Source organism: Indicator indicator, chromosome Z (assembly GCF_027791375.1).
Source record: "Indicator indicator isolate 239-I01 chromosome Z, UM_Iind_1.1, whole genome shotgun sequence".
Lineage (NCBI taxonomy): Eukaryota > Metazoa > Chordata > Aves > Piciformes > Indicatoridae > Indicator > Indicator indicator.
Window position 1 is genome coordinate 18772333 of NC_072053.1, and position 25456 is coordinate 18797788.

Sequence of the window (25456 nt, forward strand, 5' to 3'; positions counted from 1 at the left end):
TTTTAGCAGCAACCAAGGCTTCTGGCACCAGAGTATTACTGATACCTCTGCTGCACTGCTACCACAATATCCTTCCAGTACTCAATGCTGTCCAAACCCAGGCTGTGATTGCTATAAGCTATTACTTAATTGCACACGTCCCACAGGGAGCCAGGCATCAAAAAAAATCAACCTCCACAAGTTCTGGCTACCTGATTCAAACCCTCCAGTGTTTAACCATCTGCCCTTGACTTCACCTGTATTTTTCTGGAAACGCAGCTGTAAGTATTTTCCAAAGCGGCTGCTGTTGTCATTCATCACTGTCTGGGCATTGCCAAAAGCTTCAAGCAATGGATTTACCTAAAACGAGTGACCAAGCAGAATAAACGTTCTTCAAATTCAGCAATCCAATCTAACTTACTTGGAAAAGTTTTACTTTAGAATTTACTATTTTAACATTCAGCTGGAATGGCGACCACTCCATGAGCAGCCAAGAGCACTTACTTTATCGAACTCTGGATAAAGGAACTGAGAGAGGCAAATACAGCAAAGATTTGTTAAAAGATAAGGTTGGTGTAACAGACTTCCACAAAACATCTGATATGGTATCACTAATTAATGATTGCAACCAGTAAAGACATTACTGCAGCTTTCCAGTAGTTAAAGGGGGTCTACAAGGAAAGCTGAAATGGGACTTTTCTCAAGGGCATATAGTGATAGGACAAGCGGCAATGGCTTTTAAATTGAAAGACTAAATATAAGGAATAAATTCTTCACTATGAGGGTGCAGAGGCATTGGAACAAGCTGCCCAGAGAAGTTTCAGATGCCCCATCCCTGGAAGTGTTCAAGGTCAGATTAGACAGGGCTGTGAGAAACTTTATCTAGTCAAAGATGTCCCTACCCATGGCATGGGAGTTGGAAATAGATGACATTTAAGGTTGCTTCCAACCCAAACTATTCCATGAGTCTGTAACAAGAGATAAGGCACTCAGTAAATGTAAGCATGATAACTACTGAAATTTGTAGACACCATTAAGACTCAGGACAGTGAATTATCAAGAAACTAAAAGTAAAACCAGGCTGTCTTGGCAACCTGGATGCAAACAAGCTGATATGACTTTGGGCAAAGAATGTCTGCAGACTGCAGGAATGATGCTTTGGGTATGCCGTTGAGTATATGCCATGGGCATACGCTGGGCAGCCTGCCGAACACAGATTTACCACATGACATTGTAAGCCCAGAAGAGCTGACAGTCCTTGAATATACCTACAGGAATCAAACAAGATGCCCATTATTTCCTTACCACCATCTTTAGGCTTTCCAAGGACAACTCACCCAGACTGAAGCAAACTTTTTTTCCAGTGGAAGATCTGCAGGCTGGCTCCAGGCACTATGTGGAGCAAACACAGCTATCCTGCTTCCTGAACCTGCTCAGCTCAGAAGCAGTTTGGCAGTATGGCCCAAGCCAGCTCTCAGTGCAGCCGGCAGGTATAACAATGCCATGTTCTCACAACAGAGCACAGGCATTCACCTCCGATCTACCACGGATCAGATAACACCACGCTGAAGTACGTCACTCCAGAGCCAAAGCATGGCACAGTGTATTTGGTTTATCTAGCAGGGTTTTGGAGTGGGGGTCTACAGGGCTAACTTCCGTGAGAAGCTGCTAGAAGCTTTCCCTGTACTTGATAGAGCCAATGCCAGCTGGCTCCAAGATGGACCTGCTATTGATAGTGCCATCAATGATAGTGGCAGCATCTTTAGGATAATATAGTTAAGAAAGGGGAAAAAAGCCCTCCACAAGAGGAGTGAGACTATGTGAGAGTAACAATGCTGCAGACACCCAGTTCAGTGACAAAGGAGGAGCAGGAGATGCTCCAACTGCTGGAGCAGAGATTCCCCTGGCAGCCTGTAGTGAAGACTATGGTGAGGCAAGCTGTCCACTGCAGCCCACAGAGGTTAACAGCAGAGCAGACATCCACCTGCAGCCTGTGGAGGACCCCATGCCAGAGCAGGTGGATACCTGAAGGAGACTGTGAACCAGGAAGCCCAGCTGGAGCAGGCTCCTGGCAGGACCTGTGGACCAATGGAGAAAGAGGACCCCATGCTGGAGCAGGTTTACTGGCAGTACTTGTGCTGGTTCCACACTGGAGCACTATGTTCCTGAACGACTATGCCCCATAGAAGGGAAAAACTCCAGCATATGAAAAGGACCCACGCTGCAGAAGTTTGTGGAGTACTATCTCCCATGGGAGCAGCCCCCCACTGGAGCAGGGAAAGAGCAGGGAGGAGGAAGGAGCAGCAGAGACATCATGTGATGAACTGACTGCAACCTCCACTCCCTGTCCTCCTGTGCCATTTCCAGGAAGGAGGTAATGTAATCAGGGGTGAAGTTGAACCTGGGAAGAAGGGAGGGGTGGGGGGAAAGTTTATTGATTTGTTCTTATTTTCATTATCTTGCTCTGATGTCAATAAATTACATTATTTTTCCCCAAATCAAGTCTGTTTTGCCTGTGACAGTAATTACTGAATAATCTCCCTATTTCAACCTATAAGTCTTTTGTCATATTTTTCTCTCCCTGTACAGTTAAAGGAGTGATAGAGCAGCTTTGGTGGGCACTTCCTCTCCAGCCAAAGTTAATTCACAACACACAGAAAGATGCCTCTGGCTTTACAGGAAACCTGAAAACATAAGACTTTAAAATGAAGTAGTCCAAGAACTCATTCTGTTTAATCTATCACATTAGAGGTTAAAGTATTACTTGCTCATTTTTCTAATGAAAGTCCTTGTCTTACCTCATACAGGAAATTATTAGGAAAAATTACCCTAGTCCCTTGTCACAGAACATGAAAAATTACTGCAACAGTTTTTTCCCATTTAAGATACCACTACATTCTTAGCAAACAGAATGACTGACTACCAACCATTCTAAGTTGTGGCCAGCTTACCCACTATTTTCTTATGTCTTATGTATTGCTCCCTGAATTCCAGTGGTGATTCATCAGCAGGCTTCCTGAGGCTAATACAAGTTGTCTTGCAGCAGTGTTGCTTCTGCATCTTCAAGCACCATCCTGTAATGACCTACCTGAAGGATCTGCTGCTCCAGCTGTGAGTTGCCTTTGCATAGGTTCATTATGTGCTGCAACAACAGCTTCGCACTCTCTGTTTTCCCTGCACCACTCTCTCCGCTGCCAAGAAAAGCAAAGGAGTTTCCAGCAGTTGCAAAGTATAGGTGTTCTGCCCCTTATCTCTTAGTGCCCCATCACCTGAGAGTGCTCTCCTGTCCAAGAGTTCCACAACTTTTTAGCTAACTGCATGTATGAGAACAGCCTCACACCAGATTCACACAGCAGGTCTTACAAAGACCTGATCCCTCCCTCATCTGCAAGGGAGTACTGATGCACTCCATGTCATCACTTCTGCATGTGATGCACCAGGCAGGCCATTGGCTCTGCTTTCTAAGAAAAAAACATATCTAACATGTGGAAAAAGAAGCGATCCAATACATGGACTCCCCTAAACATGCTGGAGTCAACAGCTTCCTCTTTATTTCAAGGAGATCTGCCCCACCCATTTCATATCCACAACTGAGTTCTGATCTTGAGATACTGCGGCAATCTCAAATCTCAGGCACGTCATACCCTCACATGCATCACCTGGTTGAGAACATGGGCACAAGGCTGCAGAGCTGCCCACACACCCACAGAGGCAGCAGTGCCTGTCATTCGGTCATCAGGCATGCCCAGCACCTCCACCCCTAAGGCAAACAAGACAAACAGCTTCCCCTGTCCTGGGAGGGAGAACGTACAATCATTGAGACAATGTGTCCTTGACTGAAAACCGGGTAGCAGCAGACAACTTCAGTGTAGGCAGAGAGGGGGAGGGGAAAAAAAAGAAAAAAAAAGGCACAGTAACTACCAAAGATCTCAATTTCCACACTCAACTTTTGAACATCTGGGGCGGCTTTACTGCTTTGTAGCTCCCAGTGACCATGCATTTGGGATCAGGTACGTGTAATAGGTGGCTAAACACCTCAAATACTACAACAGATACCTGATTTCAAGCACAGATTAGATCACCATCCAAATATTCACAGACAAAATAAGACTGTTTTGTGAATTGAGACCATGCCATCCAGACAGGGCCCCTACTTGGTATACAAAATTATTTTTTGTTGCCAGTGACTTCCCTCCACTACAAAAGCACTGTAAGTGAGCACTTCTGTGGTTCAAGCTTGTCCTTGTACCAGCCAACAAACACAACAGCTTCACTAGGTCCTGCAAATACTGTCTACCTGTTGGTATTTAACTGCCCCTGTTCACGATGTCATCTCTGGAAGATCCAAATACTGTACCACAGCAAGCATACCTAGGCTATCTAAAGTCCACTGGGATCAGGAAGACAAAATGACAAATTGCTTGTAACGAGCATTGGTCACCTGGGGCAGCCACCTCATTCATCAACCACTGAAACATGCCATTCAGATCTCTTAGTCTAAGCTGCAGACACCAAAGAGGCCATAAACAATAGCAGAGCCTGGTGCATTCACAGGCTGTTCTGATCAGTTGTAGTCTAATAGGAATGACTTCCTCATTCCGCTCCAACACAGCTTTGCCTATGGTACGTAACCTTATTAATGACCACTTCATCACCTGCAGAGAGCAAACTCATGGGATTTCTGTAACAGCACCACAGAGTCCAGTCAACAGGATTGCAAGACGCACATGAATAGTTCAGATTCTCATCTCTGAAACCGCGAGCTGCTGGCAGAAAACAGTCAAACCACTGACTTCTTGGCAAACACCCACAAGTTACAATTTCTTGTCTTCCATCTCTCTAAACAAATACTGTGTCTATTATCCATTCCTAACAGCCACCTCTTCCATTTGCATGCTTCCTGAAAGCACTTCATTTAAAGCATAACTCTGATGGCTTGCAGGCTAGAGAAATGAGTGAGGCTCAAGTGACCCTCAAGGTAGCTCTCAGTCCTACCACAACACTCAGCAGTGATTCAGCAAAGTCATTGCCACACCACACAGGCTGAAAATACTGATAAAATTATCAGAACACCAATATAAAGTAAAGAGTATTTACTCAAACACACTGGCAATTAACAGTTTAACTGGCATGCCACCTCTACAATACCCACAAAAGGCAGTTAATGTTTTGAGGCTTTCTCCTCCATGATGTTCCAGGTTTTCTCTGCTAGTTGATGCTGTTTGCGACTGTCTCTACTTGTCAGCAGTATCTGCTACCCTGTACAATTTCAGCAGAACAATACTGATGTAATGGAGTGAAACATTCATGACACTAGTACATTCTTGGGTTACAAGAGCCCATTTTTCTCCCTTCTAGCACAAAACTGCCCATGGCAATAAGATTTTTCTTGATTAGATTCCCAAAGGTCTTAGGGCAAAAAAGCTTCTGCTTTTCTCTTTCCTGCTCTTTGGGAAAGCTCCACTTTGAAAAATTAGGCCCTTTCCATTATTTGTAGCCTTAATTACAGCCATTATGTTGGGAGCTTTTCTGCCAAAGAAGAGGGCTTTGCAGTTTCTCCCAGAGCGTCACCTACAAAAGCAAAGCTGACGTACATAGCTGTGTTACCAGCATCATCCGCCTAGCTGCTCCACAAAAGCCAGCTTTGTTAGCCACACACCTCTGCTCACCATCCGCAGACTATCCTGTCTGGGAAAACGGCAAGTCGGGAAGAGCAATGCGTTGCAAACGCCACCTGGGTTTTGACTGATCACCAACAGCCCTAGAGCTGACATTCTCTTGACACTCCAGCGGGCAGAGCCCAGTGAGCGCTCGAGGGCCATCACTGAACTCCATCAACTGTCCGGCCCCGCAGGCAGCCCTCACCTGATAACGATACACTGGCTCCGGGGCCCACCGCCCCCATGGCCCAGCATGGCGTGGTAGGCCCGGCTGGCCACGGCGAAGATGTGGGGCGGCAGCGTGCCTCTCTCGTGGTGTCGGTACCGCTCGGAGACCTGGCGGGGAAAAAGAGATGGTGAAGGGGCTGGGGGCAGCGGAGCCAGGGCGGCGGAGCCCGCGGGGACTTACCTCTCTCCCGTACAGCGGCAGGGGTTGGAAGGGGTTCAAGGCGATGAGGATGTCCCCGATGTCGGTCTGGTGGAGAGCGGAGAGTCCGTCAGCCTAGCGCCCGCCACCGCTGCCCCCTGCCCCGGCCCCCATCACTCACGTAGACCTGATGCCGCAGGAATCGCTCCTGCAGCCTGTCCAGCAGCACCGCCTCGTCCAGCTCCGCCAGTACCGCCAAGTTCCCGTCCGCCCCGATCAGCGGACCACGCTCCCCCACGGACACCATGCTGCACACTTTCCAGCGCCAACAGCACCACCCTCCCCCTCCACCGCCTCTCTCCCTGGTCCCGCTCGACCCCACTCTCGCTCCGCCCCGGCCCGCCCTCCGGGGCAGGGCTGCCGTTTGAACGCGGGGCGGCGGCGACTAGCAGGTAACGGACGGCAGGGACGGCGTGGCCTGGGTTCGGGAGCCGTAAGTATGTAGGAGGGGTACTTTCCTCCGTGCCAGAGCCCAAGGGGAGCGGGTGCATTGGTACAGGGTGCTCTGCCTGTGCTTTGTCCTGTTCCCTGCCCCGTTCCTTTCCTGGAGCCCCTGCCTTCAGTGTGGTGGTCTGGGGGGCACCCCAGATCCATGCCGAGCCGCCCATCGGGTGGAAGGCAGCTGCAGGTGTGAGGCGGTTTAAAGCAGGCTACAGGAAGGGAAGCAGCTAAGAGCTGCCCTGAGATCTCTGAGGTTCATAGAATCACAGAACGCATCGGGTTGGAAGGGACACTAGACGGTGTCTTGCCCACCCCTCCTGCAGTAAGCTGAGACGTCTTTAACTAGGTTAGGTTGCTCAGGGCCCCATCAAGTTTGGCCTTGAATGTCTCCGTGGGGGGCCTCCACCACATCTCTGGGCAACCTGTTCTGGTATTTCACCACCCTCCTTGTACTTGAGGTTTGTGGAGCAGCAGTCATGGTCCTCATGGGTAAGGTGTGGACGAGATGTGTGGCCCTTGGAGCTGACCTAGGAAGTGGTTAACAGTTCTGAAGCATCAGGGCTAGCCGTGCTGTAGTAATAAAGGGAGATTTTTGGAGGATCTTCAAAATTGAAGACTTGTCAATGTTGCAAGGAATGTTATTAATGGGGCATCATAATGGACTTAAATGTAGAGCAAGTATTCAGTGGGTTCTGTTCTGAGAGGAGAAGCAAGGTGGAGTGCTTCAGCCACCAGCTGGTGAAGCATTTTCTAGTCTACGAGTGGACTCCAGGCAACTCTGAGATGGTTCAAAGTACTACATTGTTTGGGTGAATCCAGAGCAGAGCCATGAAGATTGTTGTGGCTGGACCACTCCTATGAAGAGAAGCAGAGAGAGTTTGGCTTCAGCCTGGAGAAAAGAAGGCTCCAGGGAGATTTAAAGGGAGCCTATCCTTTTAGCAGGGCCTGTTGTGACAGGGCAAGGTGTAATGGGGTAGATGTAAAGGGGTAGATTTAATTAGCTATAAAGAGGAAGCTCTTCACTGTGAGGGTGGTGAGACATTGAAAGAGGTTGCCCAGAGAAGCTGTAGATGCTCCCTCCCTGGAATTTTCCAAGATCAGGTTGGATGGGGCTTTGAGCAACCTGAACCAATGCAAGGTGTCCCTGCCCATGAAAGGGTGTTTGGAACTAGATGATGTAGGGTCCTTACAAACCAAACCATTATCCAATTCTGTGATATTTTGGAATAATGAGTGTGTTTGCTTTATATGATCAGGAGATGGTCAAATCTGATGTAACATTTTTGTCTAGTGGGTTGCTTTGGTTTGATTTTGTTTTTTAATATTTGTTTTAATTATTATTTTTTAAAAGAACTTGGTCCACAAAATTAAAATCCTGACTGCAACTTACCCTGGCTAAATGTGCTCTGCGAATAGGGACATTTTAGCCTATTATTGGTGACTACTTTGCAGTTGCATGTTAATGCCCTTGTACAGAATTCCCTGTAGCACTGCCTCTCCATCCAGAGAGGTTGTCAAGTCTGCCCTGGTGGACCAAGACATGGCCTTGGTTAGGCTTGTGTTTGTGTGATAAACAAATATGACAAACCTCTGGAGAAGGTCCTGCTACTACTGCTGAGTGTTGATACTCATTTGAGATGAAACTTTTGTTTCAAACATGATTTAGATATCTGAAATGTCTCTAGAAAACTGTATTTGACAAATTACCTTCTCTACAACACATCTTTCTATGTTTGTGTAGAATCACAGACTGGTTTGGGTTGGAAAGGACCTTCCCATTCCAATCCCTGGCCATGGGCAGGGACACCTCCTATTAGACCAGGTTGCTCAAAGGCCCATTCATTCTGGCTTTGAACACTTACAGGTTTGGGCCACATCTCTGGGCAACCTGTTCCAGTGCCTCACCACCCTCATGGGGAAGAGTTTCTTCCTAATATCTCATCTAAATCAAACTTCCATTTTGAAGCCATTGCCCATTGTAATGGCTTTTCATATAGCTTATCTATGTGGAGCCAGAACTTTTGTGGCGGTAGCTCAGGTTTGAGCGAAACTGCAAACTTCGTGCTATGGCACATCTACAACAGCCTGAATTGCCTCCTGATCGAAAGGAAGAGCAATATTTAACTGGCGCTCTGCTAACACATGCCTCTTTGTCTGAGAGAATATGATAAAAGGGAGAGCATTTTCTATGCAAACAACAGCATGCTACAATTGCAGAAGAACAGCAGTGAACCTGGCTAATATGTGGATAGTATGATTCACAGCAGTTGCTCATTCTTTCCCAGCTCTGAAACCACTGTTGTTAGACAGTGATAATGCATACCAGCTGCTTCTTAGAAGCCTCCATAGGAAGACAAGAAAGAGTGGTCTCTTTCTTTCCCCCCTCAAGATAAATCATATATCTGTATTCTATTCTGTCCTGCAGCACTAACTTCCTTGGGTTTGTTGAGAGCTTTGTGTGAAGAGTCCATCAAAGCACAGGAAGCAGTGGTTTGTGAGTGGGATCATACCCCTGAGACTTGCTTATAGATGTATTGTAACGTTCTGCTTTTGCTTTCACAGTGTGGTCTGACAATGTTCCTCTGGTTGATGCAAGCCTCCTGTGCCCATGGCTAGGAGTGCAGAAGGAAACCGTTGATAACAGCAGCTAGCAATTGACTTCCCTTCTTTCACAGTATAGCATAGAATTTGTAGCTCAGACTCCTACCCTGAAACATAGGATATTCTTTTGCTGTGTGTCCATCTCTCTTGACTCTTCAGATTGGTTACTTTACTGTACCCTGAAGCTGTCATGAGTGACTTGTCTGTGCTGTTCATGATTGGAGCAAATACTGTGGAAGAGCAGAGGGCTCGCTGGGAGAGAAAGCGCAGCCGGACAGCAAAGGAGCTGCTAGTAACTGAATACAAATACCTGGAGCAGTTGGATTTGGTGGTCACAGTGAGTATTTTGGACCCTTCTGTTACGCAGGTGGTTTCACACTGCAAGTACTTAGTTGTGTTGTCATAGGGAAGGATCGCGAGCAAGGCTTTGATACATCCCTGCTGCATGGATGAACTGCTGGGGCTGAAAGACTTTGTAGTTGTTCTTTAACTTTCTCTGTAATACCCAGTGCTTGTGGCTTTGGCCCTATGGCTTTGGTCTGTACACAGACATAAACATAATTTTTGATTTTACAGGGCACTTGCCTTTAGATGCCTGGGATATTTGTGCCTCTACATTTCATACAAGGCAAAAATAGGTTGGGAATGAGGTAGTGAAAACACACCTCTGGGAATACTGAAACAGATATCCATGCTGCAATGCTGTTTCATATGTTTACAGTTAAGTTCAACGTTGTCAAGAAGGCTTACATCTTACAATAGATAGGCATTCACCATATTTGATATCATTTTGATCTAAAGAGTGTGCAGGCTGAAGCTTCTTGTTTCTCTGGTGTGCCACAAATAACCTTTGAGAGATGTGATAATTTTACATGTTTGAAATTCTTTTTTTCCTGCTTAGTTCTTTGTGAAGATTTTAAAGGCCAAGGGAACGCTGAATCCTGCCGTTTTGGAAACCATATTTGGACCCCTGGAATCCATATATTTGGCCAGTCAGTAAGTGAACACAATGATGTGATTCTTCGAACCATACAGGGAGGACCCCATACTGATGAGAAAGTAAGAACTTAGGAAATAAAGCCAACAGCTTTTAAGAGAAGCATTCACTTCTAGCACTGCCAGCATTGATGGCACTCACAGGTTTACCTAGGAAACTGCTGATGTGTATCCATGTATCCAGCTGCTCTCTGGGTAATGTTTTAAACCCAGTAAGCTGCAGTATTTTTGAAGGATATTTTCTGTCACTTTGGGACCTTAAAGCATGTATTTGGCACAGAAACTGGAGACTGACAAGGGAAGGTCAAAATCAGAGTGAACCTGGTGCTGTGAGAATGCCGTCAGTAATGTGCCCTCACAAGTTACCTTTGCTTCTTGTGGACAGTGTTCTCTCACTTCAGCTGGAAAGAGGGAATTTGGGGCCAGGACTGGAAAATTTCTGTCCAAATCTGGAGCTTTATGGCCACTATGCTGAGAATTTGGAGCAGGCAAATACAGCCTTGAAGGTAAATATCTCCTTTGTTCTTCATGTTCTTTCTTCCCTCTCTTTCTCCATTTTGTGAAACAATGTTCCCTTTTCTTCCATTTCAAGTGATCAGTTTTCCTCCTTTTTCTGGACTGCTGATATTTTTTCTCAATCTGTCTTCCATAGTGGAAGGGTGAAAAGTTCTGCTTGTTTAGAACTTCAAATTTTTGAAGCCTGTTTCAGGTGTTGGTGTATGTCTGTGAATATCCTGAGCACATCTTTCTCAGAATTCTGTATTTACTCCCACTCTGTTTTGTCAGGCAAACTGGAGTGTTTGCAGTGGGAATTCCAGGGTACAGTGTCCTTTTTATGGTGAATTATTTGGTCTCCTAGTTTTTCTCGCTACCACTAACTATATCTTAACTGGAATTTCCTTTGCTTGTATTTTTTTTCCTGTGGTAGTAGAATAATTTTTCCTTCCCACTTGCCTCTTCAAATACAACCTGTCTTCTGTGAAACTTCAGAAGGGTATATTTTTCATTTCAATGTTCTGACAGCTGTATCTGGAATTCAAAACATCTGACTTCCAATTTTTGTCCATGCTTGTTCCCACCTGCAGAACATACTAGAATGTTTCCCATCTGCTCTCTCTGTGTGTGTATACTCACACTTTAGATTTCCCAAGAGAAAAAGCCATTTTGGATCATTGCTTTGAGGAGATGGGAGTATGGGGTTGCACTGCTTTGTGGCAAAAAGCCACTGGTGGACTTCTTGTTTTCCTCTTTGAGTCAGCTTTCCTTTTTCTCTTAATTTTGTCTTGCTGAGTATGCTAGCTCTATACCACTGTACGTGTATGAAAAGAAGAAAGGGTGACCAGGAAACAGGGAATTGCTTGCCCACTGGCACAGACGTTGTTGATGTTTGCACTGCAGTCCTAAACTCTGAATTTGAAAGTTCTAAGCTCTGGTGCAGACCAGAGCACACATTCCTTTCTAGAGTCTCAAAGCTCTATGCCTTTTCTGCTGCATACAGGAGCAACTGAAGAAAAATAAGTCGTTTAGACAGTTTAAGAAACTCCAGGAAACTCGACCTCAGTTTCAAGGGAGAAAGCTAGAGGATCTGCTTCCTTTACCCCTGCAGAGGCTGCACCAGTAAGTAAGCAATTCTGAGTCTTCAGCATGTTATATAAGAGGGAAAAATTAACATGGCAGTGTCTTGGTTGCTATGGGAGGTAAAGTTGCATAATGTGTCACAAAATTGGAGCACTGGTGAAATAGACCTGAAGATGTCTGGAGCACAAGCCATATGAGGAGTGGCTGAGGGAGCTGGGGTTGTTTAGCCTGGTGAAGAGGAGGCTCAGGGGAGACCTTCTTGCCATCTACAGCTGCCTGAAGGGAGTCTGTAGCCAGGTGGGGGTTGGTCTCTTCTCCCAGGCAAACAGTACCAGAACAAGAGAACACAGTCTCAAGCTGCGCCAGTGGAGGTTTGGGCTGGATGTTAGGAAGAAATTCTTCACAGAAAGAGTGATTTGCCATTGGAGTGGGCTGCCCAGGGAGGTGGTGGAGTCACTGTCCCTGGAAGTGTTTAAAATAAGACCGGATGAGGCACTTAGTGCCATGGTTTAGTTGATTGCTTAGGGCGGGGTGATAGGTTGGATGATCTTGCAAGTCTTTTCCCACCTGGTGAATTCTGTGATTCTATGTGCTTGTAAGGTGAAATTGATGTACATCGATGGGAGATGATGCAGAGAGATAACTATATTTAGTCCTGGCTCTGAAGCCCTTCATCTAGCTCTTGGGCAGAATTGAAGTGGAAGCTTTCTATTATCTCATTAAGCCACTGAAATTAGGTCCTGAACTAAAGCAAGCTGTCTGAAATGCTGTGGAACTGGTGCTCTCCACCACAGATGATCTTGTTCCGCTTTTTGTGCAGGTTGCTGACCTGGAGCACCATGACTCTGCTGTCTTGTAGATGGTTGCTTTTGGAAACAGACGAGATTAGTGAATGCTGGGAAGCTTTTCTTCCCTCTGCTTATTAATGCCATATGCTTTCTTCAGATCTGGTGCCTAGAACAGTAGCCTAAGCTTGGAGAGGTCTCATTCAAATTGAGGCATTCTCCCCTTGAGGCATCTTCTTCTCTGTGAAGCAGACTGACTGTACAAGTGCTGCGTGCACTCAAAGTCTGCCTTTTCTTGGGGCAGGCTGTATAGGTAGTTTGTTGGGACTGTATATCACTGGCTGGCACTATATATCAAGTAGCTGCCCTTCAACCATGTTCTTAGCAAATCTGAGAGACCAAGAGCCTTTTGTTGTTGTTGTTAAATAACTGGGAGTGAGCATACCACAGTTTTTCAGGTAGCTTTATGACCTTTTTTAATCAGCTTGGCAGATATAAATGTAAGCTTTCTTTTTTACTGTAATTCTTAGGATTGTTCCTTTAAATTTGTAAAATATCAGTATATTTGTTGCTGTCTAGCTCTTTTGAAAACTTTTGGGCTTTTATTAGAAAATTTTTTCAGTCTAATTTTTTCAGTAATCAGCCCTTTCATGTTCAAGTTTCTTTGAAACTCTGTTACATATACTAGAGATCATATGACTTCTGCCAGTTCATTAATCTATTCCATATGATATTTCATCTGTCATTTCATGCTGAATATTGACTTTATTGAGAGAAATCATTTGCAGAGACCTAATCTTTCCTGGTAAAGACAGATTAAAAAGAAAGGAGAAAAAAAAAAAAAAAAGGCGACTGCTCGTTCTTGTAGAAGTGCCTGTGTTTCCTTGTGTGGGTAGGAAATACGTCTGAATAGTAGCTTTCATGTCATATAAAAAACCCTGTGTAGTTCAAAGAAAAGTTTGTCTCCTGCTGAAGGCATTTTTATTTGCATGTTGAGAGTCTCATGAATTTAAGTAATGTTTGAAATGACTTATCAGGTTGCCAGGAAATGCTGAGGACTTGTAAATGTGGAAAATATTTGATAAATTTGAAGATAAATGAAGAATTGTGACCAAAAGATGCTTGGTTAGACTTAGAGGTGTGTACTCCTTTGCCTGGTGGAGTGTTGTTCATCGTTCTGTTATTGATAGGACATGTTACTGTTCCTGGTATCTTTTTTGTGAAGTAACCTGCTCTCTGTATCTTAGGTACAGGCATTTCCTCAGAGACTTGCTGGAGAACACTAGGCCAGGCTGTGCTGACCACCAGATACTTGCAAGTATGCTTCCACCTGTGGATGCTGGCACTTTGATCAGTATTAGCCTCCTTGCTAATAATGTGTGGATTCTTGTCTTCTATCTACTTGCAGAGGAGGAAAGATCTCTCTTCCCTTGCAGCTCTAGTGGATTTTTATTTCCTGTCTCCACCTTCACCAAGATGTCCCTGAGAACACATTGAGAACAAAAATGTAGGGCAACTGACTGGGAAAGTTGTTTAGGGGTTATACTGCTGATATGGCAGCTCTGTGTTTTTTGACAATGAGAGTGGTGAGACACTGGAACAGGTAACCCATGGAAGTTGCCATTGCCCCAAGGCCAGGCCAGACAGGGCTTTGAGCAACCTGATCTAATAAAAAAATATTTCTGACCGTGGCAGAGGAGTGAGACCAGATGATCTTAAAAGGTTGCTTCCAACCCATTCCATGAGACTATGCATCACATATCTCAATTTTCTAGGATCATTTATGTGCTTCCTGCTGTAATGACTAGTGGTTTACAATACTTGTGCGGTATTTTTCCTACGTTTGCTTCCAAATCCAGGAAATTATTCCTCTATCTAATGTTTCACCTGTTATCATAATGGGGGTGGAGCCCTGGAATGGGTTGCCCAGGGAGGTGGTTGAGGATCCCATCCCTGGAAATATTCAAGGTGAGGTTCGATAGGGCTCTGGGCAACCTGATCTAGCTGAGGATGTCCCTACTAACTGCAGGAGCCATTGAACTAGATGACCTTTAGAGGTCCCTTCCAGCCCAAACCATTCTATGATTCTGTGATAAATGTTTTCTAGAACTACAGAAGTGTCAGTTGAAAGGCCTTTGGAGGTTATCTAGTCCAATCTCCTGCTGACATTACTGAATAAATTGTTGTTGTTCATACTTGCTTTAAAATATTTGCTTCTTTTGTCTTATCTTTTCACAGCAAGATAGCTAAGATGTAATACATACTCATTTGTGATAACCTCTGAGTATGCTGCTATAATTTCAGAGGCTGTGAAATCTGTTTCTGAGGTATCTTGGTGGGTCCAGGACATCTTTCGCAACAGAGAGAACTCCTTGCAGCTACTTCGGGTTCAGAAACTGCTCAAAGGACAAAAGACTCAGGTTTTGACTCCAGGTGAGTCTTACTCACAGCTCTGTTTTCTTCCTGCCAAGAAGAAATAACTGGAGATAAGCTTACCTTCATGCCTAACTCAACTCATACCAAGCAGTTTTCCCCTTCTGCCCCAATTCCATTGACAGGTGGTGAAGGAATGTAACCAGTAATTCAAGCACTTTTTTTATTTATAAATTTTTAAATAATGATAAGTAGTAGCTTGATTTCCTGATATTCAGACAGGAGGAGCTGTTGACATGTAATTAGAAAGTTAACAACAGAAAAGGAAGGAGGCCAGGAGTGTTAGTCTTGGATAAGAATGATAGACGTTAAATAATTTTGCAAGAGTGTAAGAAGTGGTGTGGACCCTAGTCCATTGCAGGAATCATAGATTTAAGTGTGTCAACAGCCCAGTTTAAGATACAAGCTTCATGGACTTCTGCTCACACCCTTCACAGAGAATCTTTTTATTTGCATGCTTAAACTGTGCTGGGAATCAGAGTATTTGGGTAGATAGCTGAGTTTATATAAAGTCATAGTCAGTGGCATGTAAGATGAACCTGAATGACAGGTTTCTTTATGGCCTGTTGTGTGACTGGGTGCTCACCATGTCCAGAGCACTCTTCGAGCTGCATATGAAATATTGTGAGAAATGGGTCCAGTCTGGGCACTTATGAAATGGCCCTTTGGGGCTTCTCTTGTGCCCTCACTAAGTGCTGCTGTTGGAGAGGTAACCTAGAAACAATGCTGCAGCTGGAGAGGAGTGTCAAAGTCACTGTGTTGAAAAGGTCTCCTAGGCACACCTCCAGGTACTTGTCCATGTGGTTGTAATTCACGTGTGGATTTCTGGTGAAAAAACTTTCTGTAGTGGGACAGGGAGGAAAATTGGAAGGGTAAAAGTAATAAAGCTTGTAGGTTGAGATAAAGACAGTTTAACAGGTAAAGCAAAACTGTGCACACAATCAAAACAAAATAAAGAATTTGTTTGCTCCTTCCAATTGGGAGGCAGGTGTTCCACCACCTTCAGGAATGCAGGGATCCATCACCCATAATGGTTACTTGGGAAGGCAAACGCCATCACTATAAACACCAGCTCTCACCCTCCTTTCCTTCTTCCTCCAGCTTTGTATGTTGAGCATGGTGTCATGTGATGTGGAATATCCTTTTTGTCACTTGTGGTCAGGTGTCCCAGCTGTGTTGCCTCCTAATGTCTTGTGCACCCCTGGCCTACTTGTTGGTGGGCTGGGATGAAAAGCAAGAAAAAGCCTTGATGCTGAGCAGTGCTTACACAGCAACACAAACATCTCTGTATTTGTCAACACTGTTTCCAGCACAAGTCCAAAACATAGCCCTGTACCAGCTGGTATAAAGAAAATGAAGTCTTCCATCCAAATCAGCACAAGTAGTAAAACAGGCTATTTATCAGAGGCTATAATTTCTATTTCCCATGCTTAGAATCCTTCTGGTGATGCTATGAAAGGGAGGTAACACAGGTGTGCTCTGCTTATACTGAGTATGGGCATGTGTTGGGGTGCCAGGGCACATTGGGGTGGTGCATGAGTAAAAAGGTAAGTCAGTCATGAGTGACAGAAATAATAAGGTGCCAAAAAAAACCCAACCAACAGTCCAAAGCAGCATAGAACAGAGATGGCCATCATTTGAAAATGTTGGGTCCTATTTTTTTTTTTATTGTCTCCAAATATTCTGAGGCAAGTGGTAGGACAAGTTGAGGATTTATAGACATCTTTCTGCTATCTAAGACAGAAAATTGTGATGATCTTGTTTTCCATTAGTTGGGCTAAAATGAAATACTATTGGATGTGAGAAGCAGAAAAGTAAAAGGCTGCTGGAGCTTGCTAGCTTTTGCAGAACTATTAAGACTGCATACTGTTACCAGGAGGGAAAAGGCAAGGAAAGACAATGCGATAGATTGAGAGCTTGGAGTGGGATATCCTACATTTGGCAGTGCCTCTGAGATGTGCTGCTCCCAGTGAAAAGACTCTGCTTTCCTTGCTGCCTTCCATTTGCAGGGCAAATAAAATGTTAGCCAAAACTGTCGTCTTAACACAGCACACTGTTCTGTCATCCCTCGCTTCCCTAGGGATATTTTCTTGCCCTAGTTTCACAAGAATTTCTTAGTCCCATGATCCTGGAAATCCCAAACACAGATCTATATCCAAGATTTTTAACAGAGTCCAGCTCAAATTATATGCCAGGGAATCTGATCACAGCTTAGCCTGAGGGTAGCAGTTCCAGCCCATTGCTGCTGGCACCTTCCTTCCATTTGTTTGGTAAACTTGGATAGATTCCTGCACCTTACCCTTCTGTTTCTCAGCCTCAGGTAAGAGGAATGATTCCTGTGGAGTAAGTCAAGAAGTATTTCATTTGCCTCTGTTTTGTGACTGTAGAATACTAATATATGGTCCATAATTAAAACAAAATGTGTGGGTTTCTGAAAGGTACTTAGTAGCTCAGCCAGAAACAAGGGCATGAAAAATAGGGGCTGAAATTCTCTGGTGTGTTTCCCAGGCCAGGACAGATAGCAATACCTCATTGTTTAAAATGTTTATAATTTTGTTTGCAGGGTTCTTCATAATTCCCAAGAGTTGATGGTTGTATAATAATTCTTCTAGTTATTGGCACTGCATTAGTTAGTCCATCTTGTGTAGATGTCAGGGGTTTTATTGCTGCTCGCAGCTAGGTTTATAAAACTATTTTGTTGGTTTTTTTCTCTGCCTTTTGTTATATTGCAATTCATGGGCAGATGGCACTGGACTCTATTCTGTAAGAGAAGGTTGATAAGGCTGCCTATTAAGAGCTTCCTTTTAATATGTTTTGTATCCTCTTTGCTGTTCTCATTAAAGCAGTAATCTACATTCTTTAATCTGTTAAGTACTAGATGTTTGAATATAGTTAGATGACCTGTGAAATGTGGGGGTTTAGTTTTCTAACTGGTACACACAAGTGAAAGAAGTAAGAGAAAATAGTGTTCAAAGTTTAGGCTGACTTCTGTTTCGTCACTGACAATTGGACAACACTATTTAAGATAGCTCATTATATGTTTTCCAAAAGCTTCTGTTAATGTCAATTTTCAAGCAGTGTTTTCGTCCTGGTCTCCTTAAACAGCTTTGCATATCATGAAAGCCTCTTAATTGACACAGCGGATTTGTAACCACTTCAGACTACCTCTCACAATACTGAGTGCTGGGTTATTTGGCTCTTCTGCACGGCTGCTCTCAGTATTAGTGAGCTGGCCCCAGCTGGTAGTTAGCGCCTCCTAGTGGCTGTAATTATGTAGAACCTGCTAACCCACGAGCCTTAGCTCACTGTTTCCGGTTTCTCGCAGCAAATTCCCCCCCCCCCCCCAACTTCCAGCAGTGATCTGACAGCTGCCTTTATTTCCCTTGCATGCCTAGGGCGCTGGTATATCCGGGAAGGCTGGCTTTTGGTGGTGCCTTCAAAGGGAGAAGAACTGAAGCGCAGGATGTTTTTCCTTTTTTCTGATATCTTCATTGCAACTAAGCCCTGCCACCCGCTGCACCCACGGAACTCGAACAAACTGGCGTGCCAGGCTGTCTACCCGCTTCACCAGTGCAGAGTGAATAAAGTGTTTGGCCACACACAAAGCCAGGGAGGGCTCCTCAGTGTAAGTCTTCCTGCTTCTGTCTGGCAGAAACATCAGTGGGGTCAAGTCATTAGCTGCCTTAGCAGCCCCAGGACTGAGAAGATGGGAGTGATGACAACAGCAAATACAAGGAACTGGTGGCCTGAGTAAGGGCAACCCTTTTCTTCTTGAGTGATTCAGGTCTTTTTCCCTTCGTAGTGCAGGCCCTCCTGAGCAGTCTGAGGTACAGGTTGTCAGTTGCTTCACTTTGCTTTAGGTATGGAGGGCCCAGTAAGACTGACATGGCCTCATCAGAACCACATTTTTGCTGGGACAGCCCCACAGTCATATGAATGTGAATACATAGTATTACACTGACTGTGGACTGCACTTGCAGAAACCCCTGAAAAACGGAATGCAAAAATGTGGTTATTACCACATTGTGCACCTAACTCCTTGAGGGCTGCCGAGTCTTGTACTGGCACTGATGCCTTAAGCAGGGGTTTCCAAGTTCATGTCTGTCTAGGTTGCAGCACCCAAGGGCTCTCAAGGGCTGTTAGCCCATTATTTGTGAGCTATGACAAAACAGACACTTTGGGTAAGCTATGATCTGTAGATAATGGTAATGGAAGGACCCCTAGGACCAGGTTGGAATACAGGAGAAAACTTTAAGAGGAGCTGCTCAGAACTGCCTACTTCGAAACGCCCTCTAAATCAAAATGAGCTGTCACCTATGTCTGGAAGGAATGGGCAAGGTTGGCAATTGCACTGTACTGTCCAGCCTCTGGCTTCTTTCAATGATGATTTTTTTCTATCTGGGAAAGAAAATGGTGGAAATCAGCATACAAGGCTGAGCTGAGTTCAGTGCTGATGGCTTTCTTGTTAGCAGAGTTGCTGCCTTGGCAAGGAATGCCACAGGGTAGCACCAGATTCTGTTTGCCTTTCAGCTTTCTTTTCCGCACAAGACACTATTGTTGATGTCCAGTGACCAAGACGACATTAATGATTGGTATCAGTGTCTCACAGCTGCAGTCAGGTAGGCATCTGTTTTCCATGGTTGGAAGAGGCCTGTGGGAAGAGGGCAGAACATAAAAATGATCATGTGGATCTGTCCATTTACATGTGTTACATGGTGATATGGGTGATGGCTGCCAGAGCCAGACCGTATAGCTAAGATACAAGGAAATAGTAGAGAACAGATCTCATATATTGACATTGAACTTCCTCTTTGTTTTCCCCTACAGGCAGCTGAAAACCTAACCCATTCAAGTACAAGACATACTAGCAGGATGACTGCCCCTCTTGGTGGAAGCCTACACAATCATAAGAAAGGTTCAAGAATATAGAAAGGAAATGTATTTAGAGAGGCTACACATAGTGCTTGTGAGATCAAGAATGCTTCGTCATATGCTGTAATCTTAATACAGATATTGCAAAAGATAGGTGTGCACACAAAGGTTTTGTACTGTATCAAAACTGTATCAAAGAGTTTCCCCCAACTTAACCTAGATGCTTCTAGCTTTTACATACTTTTTTCACCCCTCTGATTATTAATTTAAGGGCAAGCAGATGCAAGCCTAACTTGCTTTCTGTCATTAAAAGTTTTTATCCAACTGTCTTTCTAATCTTTCTAAATCAGTGTTCTCACATTTGTTTTCCTACATTATATGCCTACCTGCACTTCCTTCTGAGTCCTTTGATCAAAACAAATGATTTGGATGAGAGTAACATAGGCATGACACCGTCCTGTTACAAAGCCACAGTCATTTTCCTCCCTTGACATTTTTATTCATTTATATAGTTGAGTTTTCTACCAAGATAGTTTAGCAGTTATTGTCCCTCCTCGAAGAAAGTAACAGAGGGACAGATCAAGGGCAGTGGTTAGAATACTACCCCTCAGTTTCTCATCAGTCCCACAGAAAAATTAATCTGCTGAACTACATGAAACGAACTGGTAGGTAACACAGACTTGTGTTTCTCCAGTGGCATTTGCATTCCTAATCTAAATCCTAAGAGATTATGCAGAGACAGGATTTGCCTTCGCCTTCACAATATCCATCAGCCTTCTAGCTTTAAAATGCTACAGGGAAAAGTTGGGCAGCTCCTCTGTTCCTGAAGCACAGGGAACCTCTCCTGACTGCTACAGTTTGTGTTCTGGGTTCAGTTTGCTAGGATGAAGGAACAGTTTAAGGAAGAAATACAGATAAGGTGCTCTTGAGTATTTCATTACAGCCTCAACATGGACTTTTAATAACGTGGAAGCTCTTCAGCAATAGCAGTTTGGTTCATATCTTATATTGATGGAGAAATCCTCTGTTTGAACAATTGCAAATAGGGCAGTTTCATGGTCATTAGAAACATGAAGATTAAGGTAATTCTGAACACTGGCTCTTTAGTTTAACTGTTTTTTTCCTACTTCCTTAAACAGTACCACATCTGGTAGAACACCTGAGAATTGCCAGTCAGGAATTAGGACTTCTTCCTGCATAAAAGGTGACATGACCATCAGACCAACTGAAGTGCATCTTCACTAAAGCATGCTCTGTGGGAAACAAACAGAAGGAGCTGGGAGCAGTTGTACGTTAGAAAACTATAATATAGAAGCCGACACAGAAATGTGGTGGGATGTCTCACGTGACTGGAGTGCCATGATCAATGGTTGACAACTCTTTAGATGGGATAGGCAAGATAGAAGAGGTGGTGTGGTGGCCCTGTATGTCATGGAGTGTTTTGACTACGGTGATGGTAGGGGTGAGTGTTTATGGATAAGAAGGGAAACCAACAAGGCAGATATCATGGTGGGAACCCGTTATAGGCCACCCAACAGAATGAGCAAAGTATCTTTAGGCATCATGGAGGCCTTGAGCTTCCCTGATGTCTGCTGGGAATACAACACAGAGGGAGCAGTCCTGGATGTTCCTAGCATGTGTGGAAGATAACTTTCTGACACAGCTGGTAACAGGGCCAACTAGAGAAGGCCATTCTGCTGGACCTGCTGTTTGTGAGCATTAGAAGGAGTTGTGGGTGATGTGATGGTTGGGGACTATCTCAGCAGGCACAGCAATCACAGAAGTAAAGAGAGGGGTCACCTTGGGCTTCCAGCAGGCAGACTGGCCTGTTTTGGAGACTGGTTGACAGAGTCCCTTGGGAGGCAGTCCTAAAGGTCCAGCAAGGCTAAACAGTACCCTAGAAGGAAGTGTTAAAGGCACAGGAACACAGTTGGTAGGGAAGAAGGCTGTTCTGGCTGAATAGAGACATTCAGTTGCTACTCAGGTTAAAAAGGAGAGTTTATAGTTAGAAGAAGAGCCAGGCCACTCAAGAGGACTACAAAGTTGTAGAGAGTGCAGCTCTTGCTAGCACTGCCTGCAAGCTATGCAAGGAAAATAATATTAGAGGGCCAAAGCCCAACCAGAAATTAATTTGGCTTCAGCTGCTAAAAGAGAACAAGAAATGCTTCTACAAATATATTAACAACCGAACAAAGTTTAAGGGGAAGTTCTGTCCTTTCATGGATGCAGAGAGGAAAAAATTGGTCGAGGATGAGGAAAAGGCTGATGTACTCAATGCTTTTCCTGCTCCTTTAGTGGTATGGCCAGTTGATGATGTGTACCCAGTCCCCTCTGAGCTGGAAGATAGGGATAGGAAGCAGAATGAAGCCCCCATAACCCAAGAAGAGATGGTAAGTGACCTGCTGCACCACTTAGACATACACAAGTCTGTGGGGCTGAGTAGCAAGGGTACTGAGACAGCTTGCAGAAGTACTCATCAAGTCACTGTCTTTTACCAGCACTCCTGGCTAAGTGGGGTTGTTCCAGCTGACTGGAGACTGGCAAATCTGATGCCCATCTATAAGAACAGCTGGAAGGAGGACCTGGGGAACCACAGAACTCTGTCTGACTTTGGTGCCAGGAAAGGTCATGGAACAGACCATTGAGTGCCATTATGCAACATGTGCAGGGCAACCAGGTGATAAGGCCCAGTCAGCATGGGTTCATGAAGGGCAGGTCCTGCTTAGCAAACCTGATCTCCTTCTATGAAAAGGTGACCCACTTAGTGCATAGGGGAAAGGCTGTGGATGTTGTCTATCTGAACTTTAGTAAAGGCTTTGACACAGTCTCTCACAGCATCCTCCTAAATAAACTGGCTGCTCATGGCTTGGATAGGTTTGCTGGGTTGAAAACTGGATGAAAGAATGATGGTGAATGGAGTTAAATTCAGTTGGCAGCCAGTCACAAGTGGTGTTCCCCAGAGCTCAGTATCGGGGCCAGTTCTCTAAGTATCTTTATCAGTGATCCGTTTGAGGGGACTGGGTGCTCCTTCAGTGAGTTTCCAGATGGCAGTATTGATCTGCTTGAGGGTAGGAAAGCTCTACAGGAGGACCTGCTGTTAAAAAATGTATACTCTTGCTGAGAAATGAATGGCAGAGATATTTATAGAGATTTTCAATTTATTTATGTATAAACTATGCTACAAGTTATTTATAGCCCATATTTAGAGGTATTCAGTTGGAAGTACCATCTCTACAGAATGTATACATACGGGTGCTTTGAACAGCTTGAAGGGATCTAGAAATTTAGAAATGAAACCAATTCAGAAAGAGGGAGCGGGGGCATGTGCTGGTCATGGACCTGCAAGCCCACAAACAGGTGGTTTGGCACAAACCTCAACAGAAACTTCATGAAGAAATATTTGGCTTACTCACGAACTGAGAACTTTGCAAGATCTTTCCTCGACACTGCGTTTATATTCCAGAAATTGTGGCACGGATGTGCCATAATAAATAAATAAAAAATGGCGCTGACCGCATGGTGCTGTGCCGTGTGGTTCCTGCTTCTCCCAGAATGAAAAGTCCTGGAGCTTTCCAGTCTGCAGAGTGTGTTGCATGAGAAGAGTTTCCTGCTCTGGGGGAAAAGCGTTGTCACTGTGATCGCAGGACACAGCAAAGTGGTTTCTCTGTGAGGCTGGGGCGACTTCTTTCGTGACCCGCAGGGGTTGGCCAGGGAGCTGCCGGTCTGGCCGAAGCGATATCCTCACTCTGGGTGGGAGGCTGTGTGGTGGTAAGGCCATGACACATGGCCCAGTACAAATTCAGACAAGCCTTAAGATGTCTAGACGGGTCCTTTCTCTTCTCTCCTTCCCGCCACAATAAGAGGGCAAAGTGGGAAAAGGAACAAATGGGACAGGACCTTGCCTGTCTGGTAAAGAAGATGCCTATCTGGGGTCAGAGCATGTAAGCTCCCCCAGATACAAGGTCCTTGCTTCTGCCTTTTATGGTCATAGCCTGGCAGAACACTTTCCATTGGGCAGCTACACGTTAGCTTTAGTGCCCCATTGGGCCAAGTGACCTCCGGCATTTTGTACATACACAAGTGGCGAGGTAGCCTAGGTGCCTTGCTCAGATCTGCCTTGCTCATGCTTCCTCAAGCCTTGCTCAAATCTGCTGAAGCCTCGCCTCACTTCAAGCCTTGTTGCCTCGAGTGACCTGCCTTGCTTCGAGTGTCTGGTCCAGAGCCCTGGCACCAATCCTGCTCAGGAGCCTGCCAGCAAAGCCGTGACCCTGCCTGCCTGGGACTTGTCTGCTGTTTTGCTTCTCCCTGGAACTGATTGCGTAAAGCCTGAGCCTCGAATTGGATTACAAATGGACAGTTTCTGGAGCCTGTCAGCAGAGAGAGTGAGCTAGGGACCATCTCCAAATTTCTACTCTGATTCTTGTGAGTAAACCCAGCCTGCTCATATCTTCCTAAGGGTTATTGGTTGGCCTTTGGTTTATAAGTGGGTGAAGCTATTTGTGTCATAGCTTTTTCCAGTCTCTGAACTCTCTAAATTGTGTCAAAATTGTCATAAGCATCATGGAAGAATTCAGGACCGAGTAGAACCTGTAAATAATTTTATCAGTTTTGTACACAGTTTTGGGGTGGAGTTTTGGGAAAATAAAAATAACTGTATCTTATAATTCCTGCCTCGTTAATTTAACCCAAACTAATACAGGGTGGGGGTGTAGTGGTCCGGGACGGGCGGTGCACACAGGTTACCACGGTTCCCTCGCTCGGCGATCGGTTCCATCACTCGGCGATCGGTTGGGCAACAGTGGCAGTCCACAGTGAAGCGCTCGGAAATGCCAGTTCGAGTCCTGGGTAAAGCAGACCCTTCAGCAATGCAGTACATGAGGCAAATACAGGCACGCACACGAGAACAGGCACAGGGACAAGCATGGAGCACTTGTTTACCAAAACGACCCTATTTAACATTTGCCACACGAATACTGGTCCAGTGAGCATCCTTTGTAAACAGATTAACCAATGAAGTGAGATTTTGCCAAATGTAGTGTAAGCATACACCTTGAACAAAGGGAGCATGAGCATGTCGCCTGAGCTTTGTTTACGACAACGGGCCCAGGGACATTGTTTACCTAGACTCGGTGGTGCCAAGATTACCTCCCCACCCTCCCTCCAGAGGGGAGAGGGAAGAAGGGGTTCAAGCTGAACATGTAGGGACATGTCCTGGCACTATTTGGGACATAATCTTGGACATAAGCATCATTCACCACACCTGCACAGGCTGGATCTATGGGCTGTGGTCAGTTGTAGGATGTTTAAAAGGGCCAAGTACCAGGTCCTGCTTTTGGGTCTCAACTACCCCATGCAACTACAAACCTGGGGATGACTGGCTGGAAAGCTGCCTAGCAGAAAAGGACCTGGGGGTGCTGACTGTTGGTTGGCTGAACATGAGCCAGCAACGCCAGGTGGCCAAGGACAACAGCATCCTGGCCTCTATCAGGAATAACGTGGCAAGCAGAACCAGGGAAATTATTTTTGTCCTGTACTCAGCATTGGAAAGGCCACACCTCTAGTACTGTGTTCAGTTTTGGCCCCCTCTCTACAAGAAAGATACTGCAGTGCTGGAGAATATCCAGAGAACGGCAACTAAGCTGGTCAAAGGGCTGGAGAGTATGTTTTCTGAGAAGCAGCTGAGG

General features: G+C 45.0%; 1 protein-coding gene across 1 annotated transcript; it reads left to right on the forward strand.

Moving 5' to 3' along the window:
* Nucleotides 1–5925: 5925 nt before the first annotated feature.
* ARHGEF39 (Rho guanine nucleotide exchange factor 39) lies at nt 5926–24621 on the forward strand. The gene is made up of 12 exons (XM_054397528.1): nt 5926–6458; nt 9268–9445; nt 10010–10104; nt 10490–10610; nt 11603–11721; nt 13715–13785; nt 14772–14900; nt 18296–18525; nt 19431–19519; nt 21158–21234; nt 22068–22162; nt 24472–24621. The coding sequence occupies exons 1-12, from the start codon at nt 5926–5928 to the stop codon at nt 24619–24621; spliced, it is 1887 nt and encodes a 628-aa protein (XP_054253503.1).
* Nucleotides 24622–25456: the final 835 nt, after the last annotated feature.

Bases quoted from the DNA above. Each gene is read 5' to 3' on its own strand.
- ARHGEF39 (XM_054397528.1), top strand. From the start codon at position 5,926: ATGTGGGGCGGCAGCGTGCCTCTCTCGTGGTGTCGGTACCGCTCGGAG. The intron at 6,459-9,267 runs GTAACGGACGGC...TTGACTCTTCAG, and splicing joins GGGGCGGCGGCGACTAGCAG to ATTGGTTACTTTACTGTACC. The intron at 9,446-10,009 runs GTGAGTATTTTG...TTTCCTGCTTAG, and splicing joins AGTTGGATTTGGTGGTCACA to TTCTTTGTGAAGATTTTAAA.